At 40.4% G+C, this 12,768-nt stretch overlaps 1 protein-coding gene across 1 annotated transcript in view; it reads right to left on the bottom strand.

The window, feature by feature from the left end:
* TRIO (trio Rho guanine nucleotide exchange factor) overlaps positions 1-12,768 on the bottom strand; it is a 5,137,669-nt gene that overhangs the window by 4,749,629 nt on the left and 375,272 nt on the right. The window contains exon 2 of the mRNA XM_044065600.1: positions 10,678-10,752. Within this exon, the coding sequence (XP_043921535.1) occupies positions 10,678-10,752 (75 nt within the window). The remainder of the gene's footprint in view (positions 1-10,677; positions 10,753-12,768) is intronic.

Genomic DNA, 12,768 nt, shown 5'->3' with positions numbered 1-12,768 from the left:
GAGAACTGAAAATGCCAAGAATAAAAAGAAAAAAAATTCCTGAAAAGGGGGTGAATAAAGTTACGGAGATAAGCATCCTTGAGATCAAGCGAAACCAGAAAAGCCTGAAGAAGCAGAAAAGGGAACACAGTCTGAAAGGATAGCATTAGAAAGAAAGGCACCTTCAAAATGTATTTAAGTGAGAAAGTTCCAGAATGGGTCTACAAGTGCCCTTTTTCCTGGGGACCAAAAACATTCTGGAATAAAGCCCTTCCCTCTTTGAGCAGCTGGAACCTCTTTAATAGTTCAAGTCAAAAGATCCTAAAGCACCTCTGGAAAAAATCTCAACTGTTCTTGAGGTGGCTGAGGAATGTCCATGAAGGTGGGGAAAATATTTCCAAACCATAAAATACCCTTGGCAAATGACAGAAATAACCCAAGAATCTTGGGTTTTGCTAACCCAGACAGGAAGAGACAAGGCAAGACAAAATGAAAGAGGAACGTGGCTGGAAAGAATCGGACAGCCCAACAGCACCTAGTTTATCAGGAAAGGAAGGCTTCTGAGCAAGAGTAGTCTGAGTAAACTTAGCTGGGGGAACACTCCTATCACTTTTCTTGCCTTTGGAAGAGGACAGGACTGCTGGTTTAGTGGAATGCAGGCACTGGCGAAACAAAAATGTTTCAGATCCTGTAACTCCCCATCTTTCTCCTTCAGGGACTTGAACAAACCAGCTGTAGGACCACCAAGCTAACACTAGTTGTCCACAGGAGCATCCATAAACTTAGCCTTAATATCATCAGGCAGAGGTTGAAGCTATAGCCAGGAATATCTTCTCAACAGAGAGCCAGAAGCAGCAGCCCTAGAGGAAGCATATGCTGCACCAAAACTACATTTAATGGAATGGGAAGCTACCTGGGAAGAAGTCCTTAAAGGGAAAAGGAGAAGTTTTATTCTCAGAATCAGTAAGATCAGAAATAACCTGACAACTCTGAAAAAGGAGAGCCAAATCACATCTGGTCATATGCTTAAGATAATTAACAGCCTGAAAGGCTAGGGTTGCTGAAGTATAAACCTTCTTACCCAGCCCTTTTATGGTCCTGCTGTCCTTATCAGAAGGAAGAAGCTTAGTCAAGGGCAGTAACTTAGAAAGCTTGTCAGATGCCCGCACCACCACCAAAGGGTCAGCAAATGGACAACTGTAAAGTATTCTGTAGTCATAAGGCACTTTATAAAAACCGGTATGGTTTCTTAAAAGGAGCAGGGGGCTGAGAGTTTGGGGCCTGAGAAGCAAAAGAGAAAATATCCAGTAAAGCAGCCAGAACAGGAGGAAGAGCAGAGAATGTAGGAGACTCAATCTGAAGGAGCTCATATCTCCTCTGCACTTCAGACACTTGGGAGCAAACCCATTTAAAGAACTCAATCATCCTAGTCAATGGGATCACCAAAAGAAATCTCCTCAAAAGGGGATTCAGGACTAGTAGACTCCTCTTCCTTATAACCATACTCCAGACAGGAAAGAACCTGGGTAGAATAGGGCAAGGATTCCTCATCCGAATCATCATCTTCAGAGGAATCCTGATCCTTAGATCTCAAGAGGGGAAGACTACCTAAGAGGACTCAGGACAGAGACCTCCTGAGGAGGCTTCAAGGCCATAACAGCATTAAATAAGCCTGGTGTAAAATTCTGCCCTTCACTGTGAAAGTCCTTAGCAGCAGAAGAAACATATTTTGTCTTTTGCTTCTTTAAGGGGACATCAGCCTTATGAAAAATAGAAGTCTCCAGTGTTGCATGCACTCAATCGTAGTCGTAACTTCCTCCCTCACCAACATCTGGGGAACAACCATAGGCCTTTCAGTGATAATAAGCAGTGGTTCCGATACATGCCAACCTACAAAAACAGTCATGGCAGAAGAATCCGACCCAGTAGCTGGGCAAACCTGCAGGCTTTCATGAGCCTTGAGAGAGACGTTAGATGTAGGAGGCACAGACGAAGAATCAGACCTGACTTTCCTGGCATTCTTCAAAGATGGCTGAACCTCTAGTTGGGAAATACCCTCCACAGTGTTTTTCACTAAAGTTTGAGATGTTGGTTTTCAAGATGAAAAGTGAGGGAAAGTCTTTGGAACAAAAGCCAGACAAACAGTACAGGACACAAAAACAAAACTAGCACTGCTCATAATGATCGTTAAGGGGAATCTGCCTCCCACACTAGCATTTACCCTTCTGGATGACATAAAACCACACGGCAATACAAAAGTAAAAAGCAAAAAGAAAATAAACAAAAGAATACCAACAGCATTTATCTGAATGGCTAGGTACACCAGCAATTACTCGAGCAATCAGACCTACATAATCAGAGATGCCACTCAGACTGGTGGCAAAGAAGTTCTGAGTATGGTATGTCTGGACATGAATGTTATGCCCTACACTATGTCAGGAGCATGCATGTGACATACAGCGTACCCTAAAAGCAACCTAAAGGCTTTATGTCAGCCTGCCCTTGGCAGGGGATCCCAACTGTTAGGAATACTGCAATATTAATATGGATCATCATCTCCTTTGGTTTCATGCAACTAATTAATAGCCCCACGCATACCATAACATCAAATTCCCTATTAAACTGTATCCTACTATCAGATCCTATCAAATACCACCATCTCAGGTACAATGTCTAACTGCCTGAATGATCATCTCCAAATCTATACAACCAGACATCTTGCACATCCACTTAACGAGAATGTTTATAAAAACACAACCTTTACAGGTTTAAACCAGAAATGTTCATTACTAAACATCTATTAACTGGAACTTCCTAAAAATTCATCCCTTAAGACAATGCGGTAAATAAATCAATAAAACCTTCCTGAATATTCTAAATAGCCTTGCAACTTCTAGAAGGAAAAAAACTAAACACAAATTATGAAATTTTGCTATCTATAAAAAGTAGAATGCTAATGCAGGATAGAGAAAAAGCAAAGAAATAGCAAGAATATAAACCACAATATCTTGACAATTTCAAAATGCTTTGAAATCTTACTAAAAAGCAAATTAATGAATACAAAAAAACTACACTATAAAAACTTTCAGAACAACAGTAAGCACAACTGTAAAGAATTCTTAATAGCCATTAAAGAAATCTTGTACCCTGGCCATAAATTAAACCTTACACCCCCTCTCCAAATAACTCATCACTCAAAACAACACAATTCGACTCTTACTTCAAAGAGAGTACGTCTAACCAATGATTCCCAAACATCTAACCCTAACACTGCCTAGCAGCCAAGTATCGCAACACCCACTTGAACCTTCAAACCTGTGCCGAAATATTATATAAAACTACTCTTAGGCAAATTAAAACAAAGCTCTACTTCAGCTGATGACCTCACAAGCAAGTACCTTAAACAGCAGCTGACAGCATTGCATACCCTGTCTCAATCCTTAGAAATAGGCCAAAACTGGAACTCCACGTTCCCTCTCTCTGGAAAAAAGTCACACATTATACCTCTGCATAAAGGAATACATTGTTGTTAAAATGTATTGTAATACATGGAAACTTTTCTACCTGGGCCACCTCCGAAAATGGGCTCTTACACAGACCTTCCCAGTAAACAAATGCCAAAAAAAAAAAAACAATTGCTTCCATTCATCTAATACACTGACCTGAAAGTGCTGCCCAAACTCAAAGACAACTACTAATTGTGATCCCACCTATCCAATTCGGCCTCATCATCCTCTCCACAAGCACTCCCCAGCATACCCACACTAATCCCTCACTTACTGTTCACCCCTCCCCCTCCTTTATGAACTTACTAGCTACTCTATATATATCCCTCTCTTGTAACTACCAACACTACACAAAAATAGTACCTCTAAATAGCCTATTCCACCATGTTATCTAAACACTCACAAATCTCCTATCTACTACTTTTACTTCTCAACCTATCCTACCTTCACTACCTCACCCAGCCCCACACTCCATACCATCAACATTCCTTCCATGTAACTAACCAACTTTCCTTCTCTCACCCACATTCTTGGACCCCAATCTCCCCCCCACCTTTATCCTATAACAAACATCCTACTTTTTCCCTACAAACGTATTACCTCATATAGAACTCCTACCCCACTAATAACTAACAAACCCTTAATAATTTCACCTGAATCCAACCTACACTCGAAACTGTGCTATTACCTCTCTAACTCAACCTCATATCTGATCTGTAGTCTACTATCAGGTGACATCCATCCCAACCATGGCCCATCCAACTCATCCACCACAGACCCTGGCCCATCCAACTCATCCACCACAGACAAGTCCATATTCCTTACTTCTTTAAATTCTCAGAGTATAGTTAATAAAATCCAAAACCTCCATGCCTGGATAAATCATAATAAACCTGACATCCTATCCATCTCAGAAACTTGGCTAAAACCCCACATAAAAGACTCTGAAATTATACCACCAAATTACTCTATCATTACAAAAGATAGATCCCACAAAAAAGGGGGAGTAGCAGCACTCATATACTCATCCTCCTTATCAGTCACTCCCTATAATAAGCCTACCCCACCCTTTAATAACGCCAAACTACTCCTTGCAATACTTCAAATTAACAAACATAAGCACATATGTATAGCTTCCCTCTACATCCCCCCAGGGGATAATATTTCTACTCTTGAACACATCCTCTCCTTACTCTCCACCAACATCAGTAATGAAACAATAATCCTAGGAGATGTGAATATTAACTGGGCTTCCATTCAATCTCCTACAAACCCACTTATCAACCTCTACAACTTTTCACAACTAATTAACTCTATAACACATCCCTAAAAAAAACCTCTCCAGTGGCAGTATTTTGGACTGGATTCTAGTCTCACATCCTCAATACTTCTCTGACAGGGGTACTCTTCATGATCCTCTTAGTGGCCATCTTCCCATCTTTACATACCGATTCCATTTATCCTTACATCGTTCCCACAACTATATTACCATATGTAACCAAAAAAACTAACACAACATCCTTCACTAACTCCCTAAAAGCTATAAACTGGAACTGTCTAAAAACATTACCTCTCGACAACGCAGTTGCTCACTAACACCTCATTCCTAAAAATTCTAGACTACCATGCTCCCATAAGGACAAAGAGAATAAAAACTAAAACAGCCGCTTGGCTTACTAAAAACACACTAACTATTATGAGGCAAAGAGATAAAGCCTGGGCTCATTACCTAAAAAATAGGTCCCCCTCACCCTTCTTGAATACAAAACACTTCGAAATAAAGTAAAAAAAACTCATCATTTCCGACCGACAAAACTTTTTCTCCACACTACAAAACAACAACAAAACAAACCCTCACAAATTCTGTAAAGGTATCGCCACTCTCCTAAACCCCGGAAAACTAGACACCTTCTCCCCTCACCCTAATGCTACTGACACTGACTTTGCAACCCAATTTAACATTTTTTTCATTGACTATTTCTAAACTTACTTCATCTTTCTCTAATACCACCACAATCTCCACATCACCTCCTCTACCATTACTCTTCCCTGTTCTTCCACCACTAACTCACAGTCCTTCAACCCTTCTTCTACTATCACTCACCCCTCTCCAGCTCCTTCCCCTACTTCCCACACTTCCCAGTGTCCTCCCTTCTCATTAAAACCAATTCCCACTTTTACTATAAAAAAAACTCCTCCAGAAATTGAAGCCATGCTCCAATGCTCCAGGTAATATCCCTGCTTATTTTCTCAGTCCAGCCGCTGAAGCAGTCACCTACCCCATTAGCATTCTAATTAACCGTTCAATCCAGGAATGCATAGTATCCAAAATTTGGAAAAAGGCCTTCATTATACCATTACATAAAGGAGGCAACAATAATAATGTTACCAACTTCCGTCCCATTGCTATCCTGTCTACTATCTCTAAACTCTTAGAAAAATGCATACAACAACTTCTTCCACACCTCTTAAAAAATCAGCTTCTAACCCCCACACAACATGGATTCAGGCCAAATCACCGTACTATGACTGCCCTTCTCTCCTTCCTTGAAACTATTAATAAAGCCCGGGATTCTGGCCTTATTGTTTCCACCCTTCTACTAGACCTTTCTAAAGCCTTCGATACTATCTCTCATAGCCTGCTTTTAACTAAACTCTCTAAAGTTAACCTATCCCCTTCTTCCTTGAATTGGTTCTCCAGCTACTTATCTAACCGATATCAAGCAGTAAAATGGAAAAAGGCCACCTCCTCATTTCTTAATACCCCAACCGGAGTCCCCCAAGGATCCATATTAGGTCCCCTTCTTTTTAATATATTTATAAATGATTTCCAGAACTCTACTCCTTTCTCAAATACCATCCAAAATGCAGATAATTCAACTATCATCTGCTCTGCCACATCTACTCCTGTACTCCTAAAACTTACTCAAGAAGCTTTTTCAACCACTGAGCAATGGATGTAAAGAAACCACCTTGTATTAAATAACTCTAAAACCAAACTAATGGTATTTACTCCCTCTAAAACTACCTCATTCAACTTTAACTCCTTCACTATCACTAGCCAAAACAATATACCTCTGGAACTGGTATCGGAGACCAAATTACTTGGGGTCCAAATTGACAACCAGCTTAAATTCCATTCCCACTTAAAACTAAACATCAAAAAGACCCATCAAAAACTAGGCATGCTCTACCGACAAAATCATTACCTTACCCCTACCACTAAAGTAACTCTCTCTGCTTCCTTTCTTATCCCCTCCCTTCTCGACGGAACTCCTCTTCTCACTAAACTAAAATCCTCTCTTAAATCTCAACTTTCCTCCTGCAACAACAAAATTGCCAAATTTGCTACCAGCCATAAGTCGTCCTCCCATCACTGCTCTTCTCTCCAAAAACTAAAATGGCTAGAACTACCAAATCAACTCATCTATACACAACTAACTCTTGCACATAGGCTCATTTTTAACCCCACCCTCTGTCCTTCCCTCTCTTCTACCTTTAAGATGTACCTTCCTGATAGAGTACTAAGGTCCAATAATCAAAATCTAATAGAAGTGTACAAACCATCCCGTCCACCAGGCAAAAATCTTCTATCTTATGGTTTAGCACGTCTCTGGAACTCCCTACCACCTTCCATTCGTACCACTTCTAACCATTACTCTTTCACAAAATCTCTTCACTCACACCTAATATCCCAATGGGAATGCTCCTGCTCTCTCCCCACATAACAAATGATATCAAACTCCTGTTCCCTTCATTCTATGGAAAATAAACTCCTTTATCCCCTGCATTCCATGCCTTAGATTCCTTCTCTCTCTCTTTCTCTCTTCTCTTTCGATCTTATTGTCATCAAAAACTTTCTCCTTCTATCATCTCTCCATATACTTATATTCCAGTACTTATATGTTAGTTGTAAATAATGCATCAGACTGTTACTACTTATATGCGATTTGTAAACAATGACTCAGAATGCAACTATGAACTGTAAGTTCCTAAGAAGAAATGTTTCTCAGCTGTACAATGCAATGTTCCATTGCCAGTCAGTTTTAACTCCAACCTCATCACTAGGGTGTATTATTTGCAATGTTTGCTGTATTAATTGTAAATGTCTTGCTCAAAACTACAACCCTTGTATAAATATAATCTTTAAACTATTGTAACCTAGACTGCTATTGGAGCTTTTCTCCCCAGGACTCCATTGAAAATGGGTTCAAATGGCCCAATGGACTATCCTGGTATACCAACTGCAAATAAATAAATAAATAAAATAAAAATAATTAACTCACTAATCCTCTATTAAAGTTAAACTTACTCTGTTAGTAACATATTACACTACCAATATACTACTGTGAATACATCTATGAAACGCTTAAAAATATGCTCTTCCATCTCCAACAAATACACACAAACTTTGTACTGCAAAATCTTTCCTTTCTTACTTATTAAAATGTAAATATGTATATTTAGACAGGACAAAAATGTTTAATGCTGCACTGTACCTGCATAAAACAATTTATTCTTCAAGTATTTATATACTGCATCATCATATTATGTTGGTCCTATTTTTGAGGGTTCTTCTCAACAAGCATATGCTAAAAGTATGCTCTGCCAATAAAGACTGCCCTGGTCAACAAATGCTAAGTTGTAAGAAAACTCAACAAACAAACTTAAATCTAAGCAAACAACTACTTGCCTACAAAAATGCCCCAACCAGTCTGGAAATCCTGGAAGGAAAACAGAAACTTTGACAACGGTAAGGAAGAGAGTCTCCTGACAAATTGCTGGCATAGTTTATGAGCAACTTTGGGCAAGCCATCCTACAGAAGTAGAAGGCTCTGCATTCGTACCTGAAGGAGCAGCTACAGATTAACAAGCTGCTTCCTTTAAGAGAAGATCTAATTTTTTTATGAACATAGTGTTTTTAAACTGTTACAAACTTGACAAAACAGAGGCAGAAGCTGCTAGTTCTGGAAATCAGTGCTCCTTCTGAACAATAGTGATAGGGGCACAACTTAGTTGGCCTTTTCCTACCTTCACAGGTTGCTAAACTGGAACCTGATCAATTTCTGTGATGTTCCCAAACAATATCAAACACTTCAAAATGATCAGAAGGCAGGAGGATGGCCCAACTACAGACTTTTTCAGAAAATGGAGGTTGCTGCATACACCAGCGCTAGGCCCGTTTGTTTTTTGCAGCCCACAGTAAAAGCTGAAAGGAAAGGGAAAAACACACACAATGGGAACTCAAAACATATTCATCATAAAAACCTTATAATTCTAAGGGTATGCAGATCAGAGCATGGCAAAAACGGGGAGAAAGGAGGATATGTAGCAGATGTCGGGAACACAAAGGTATTTGAAAACTTCCAACAATCTTAAGTGTATCCAAGTCCCGCCACCTACAGCTTTTAAAGATTATGTCTACAGCAGCAAAATGAAATTTCCTTTTCACACACACAAGCGTCTGCATTCATCTTTATACATGGGAACCATTCACTGCTTAAAAAGAAAAGTTGGTCTCGCAACCTTTAAAAAAATTAATTAACCCCCTCTCACTCCCTAAAGGGCCCATCTCAATACCGAAAGATTGGCAAATTCCGGTAATCATGGCCACACAGGTAAAAACTGTACTCTCCAAAGCTAAGAATACAGCACCCATGGGACCAGAAGACATCCTGGGATGTGTACTACATGAACTACAAAATGAACTGCCACCTCACCTAAGTGTCATGTTTAATCACAGCCCCACCTCAGGCTTCGGGACCACTGAGTGGTGCACAGCTGCAGTTATCCCACTCCATAAGGGCTGACTTCTTTGAATCTGTCTCCAGAGCTATGGACATGGGTAAGGCAGTCCACACAGCCTATCTGGACCTCGCCAAGGCCTTCAACACCATCCCCCACTCTGGAATCACAGATAAGCTTACTAAGCTGGGCATAGATCCCTACATCACTCAAAGGGTTGCCAACTGGCTTACTGACAGAACCCACACTGTAAAAGTAGCAGACTCCAAATACAGCTCCAGACAAGTGGAGTACCTCAGGGTTAGTCCTGGGACCACTCTTGTTTGGCATCTACTTCTCTGAAGTACAGGCCAACAATAAGGGACTCTAGCTAACAAAGTTTGTAGATGACTGCAAACTGGGAGCCATTATTGAATCCCCAAATGATGCGGATATTCTACAAAAGGGCCTTGCATCAACAGATGCTTGGTGCCAGAGCCATGGGCTCAAGCTCAATGCCAAGAAGTGTATAGTTATCCCCTTTGGGAAAAACCATGTACCCATGAATTACCGCATAGGTGGCTGTACACTAAACACCGAAAGTGTAATAAGAGACTTAGGAACACAGATGGACAGTGGTTTCACCTTCGATAACCACATCGCCACAACATTCAGGACACCTCATCACTAAGGGCTTTTCATCCATAAAAAGGAGGTCAACTGTCTCACTGTACTCATCCCTCATTAGACCCATCATAGAGTACAACGCCCCATTTGGTATGTACCTTACAAGACCTCTACAACAACTGGAAAGGCCATAAAAACACTTGACTAAAAGAATTACAGGACTAAAGCAGATGCCCTATGCTGACAAACTAAAACAACTCCAGCTATACTCTCTTGCATATCGTCTACTCAGAGGAGATCTCTGCTTAACATACAAGGCCATGTCAAACCCAGAGCTGTTGGACATGCTACACTTAAAAAAAATCCCAATCCATCAAAGCCACATGCTCCAGGGACCCAAACCTTATCACAATGAACAAAACATGCTGGAGGAATAGATTCCTGACACAGACACTCACCATACTCTGGAATAGATTGCCCATACATGTCAAGCAGAGCACCTCCTTACAACTCTTCAAAAGGAACCTTGACAACTGGATGGGAGATGGGAAATTTACCCCAGGGATAATGTCAGTTGCCCGGCTAGACAGGGGTCCAGGGAAGTAAATATTGTGGGAAGAAATAGCCAGGGAATTGTTATGGCTAGGCTATGAACTGCCAAACTGTTAAATTAACAGTTTGGCAAAAAAATTAGTGGGCAATGCAATCTACTAAAGTAGCAAATTCTCCTATACAAAGCAGAACCACATGTAAGAATTTTTCTATACCAATGTACAACACTCCAACAAAATTAAATTATGTGAAATATGCAGTGATATAAATGACAAACTAAGAATCTTACCAGAAAGGTAAGCAACTTTCTCTTTTAAAATTGGCAATAATTCCACGGCCTTCATTTCATCATTTTTACGAAACCCTGAAAAAGAAATTTAGGCAACTTAAGTACCTTCATTTCAAGAAACCCAACTAATGTGAATGCAGTTCAAACAATATCAAAGCTGATATAAAAAACGAAACAAGTTGAATTTACAACCTCATACGTAAAAACCTGGGGTCTTTCATTTTTGCTCAATACCATCAATCCATCCATTTTACACTGTTTTCTTAGTAAGGGTTTCAGTGGTTGCTAGCAGTGTACGGAAGAAATACCTCTCCATTCTCAAAAGCAATCTCCTGAACATTTTATTTAAATGACTGCTGCTACACTGCAGTTTGCTGGACTGTCATTTAGTTTAATTTTTTTGCAAAAAGTGCTAGAAATAGGAATACTGCTTTGCAAACGTTTGCAGTACTGTAAATGTGTGCAAGTTAGATGGATGCTTTGCACGACTGACATTTTACAGCCTGGTAATTTGAGTTTTCCTAATGCAGTTGCACTACACTGCAATCCAAAGGTTGAAGTACAAACTGTTGTGTAAATAAGTGTCAGCTGTATAAGACAGTCAGAAACAAAAAAATTATTTTGGTTATTCATATAGGAGCATAATTTTAATGGATGTACCACCACCTTAAGGTTTTAACAAAAAAGAATGGTCCCATCAGCCATGTAATTTTCAGAATGCAGTGGACATCTTCAAAAAAAAATCAGATTGGCAAAAATCTTCTCCAGTATTACAAATCCTTCCACTTTACCACATAGATCTTATTTTCTGGGCAAAGTACAGTTGCCTACAGTTCACCATAAATGTAGATGTTTCAGTGTATTAAGTGTTGCAGTCCTGACTTGTGGGATTTCCTGCCGTGAAAGCCCTCGGCAGGTCTGAGTACCAGAGAAATTCTTTGCTCCTCCTAAGGCTGCCGGACACCCTAACCAACTTCAGTACACTCGGGTATATACGGAAAAAGCTTACATCATGAAATCAGTTTTTTCTTGTCCCCTACCAGGGGGAGACTCAAGTGAGCAGTAGGGAAATAAGGAAGAGAACCCCTACAGTAAGAAAAGGTAAGAGGGGTTTCTTGCCTAAAAAGAAATTATGAATAGACTACCTAGTAGCTAAGGGGGAAGGAGGGAGGGAAAGACTGCAACAATAAATACACTCAAACATCTACATTTATGATAAGTGTACACAACTCTATGTTCTTCACGTTTCACTGTTGCGGTCCTGACCTGTGGGAAGATTCCCAAAGCAAGAGAGATTGTGGAAGGAGATTAAGGAGAGGAGAGGATGCCCTGCAAGATGACAGTGGCAAATCCTGCAGTGGACTTAAAAAAGGCTGTCAAGTGGTAATGTTTGGTGAAGGTATGCACATATGGCTAGGTGGCAGCTTCCAGGATGTCCTTAGTAAGTACTCCTTTCAAGAAAGATCAGAGGTTGCAGTAGCCCTAGTGGACTGTGACCTAACAGCCTCAAGTGACTTCTTGTCATGATGGCTATAACAGAAAGTGATACAGTGGTAGATCCATTTAAAGATGGTCTGTTTAAGCTGGCTTTACCTCATCAGAAACCAGAGCAAAGGTCACAAAAAGCTGGCCAGATTTTCTCAAAGATCTTGTTTTGTCAAAATAGCAGCGGAGCTGCCTATACACATCCAAGAAATTAAGTATTCTTCTCCCTTTGTTTTGGAGGTTGGGAAAAAATGTGAGCAGATAAATAGCTTGATTTATAGAAGTGTCAGTGACCACCTTGGGCATGAAGGAAGGGTTAGTTCTAAGGGAAACCATGTATGGTTGAAGATGAGAAATGGTTCCACTGCCATGACAGCCTGCAGTTCGGAGACCCTCCTGGATTGGATGACAGCCAGCAGCAGGGCAGTTTTCCAAGTGAAAAACTTCAGTGGGGCAGATGCCGCAGGTTCTAAGGAGGCAATGTCAATTTCTCCAGAAGAAAGTTACGGTCCCATGGAGGGGCAGGTTCCCTCCTGGGTGATCTGATGTGGATGACTCCCTTAAGAAATTGTCTTAAGAGGGGATAAGAAGAGACGTTAGGAAGAG

Source organism: Protopterus annectens, chromosome 3.part0, assembly GCF_019279795.1.
Source record: "Protopterus annectens isolate FY-2018-M chromosome 3.part0, PAN1.0, whole genome shotgun sequence".
Classification (NCBI taxonomy): domain Eukaryota; kingdom Metazoa; phylum Chordata; order Ceratodontiformes; family Protopteridae; genus Protopterus; species Protopterus annectens.
This window is presented reverse-complemented; position numbering and strand designations above follow the sequence as displayed.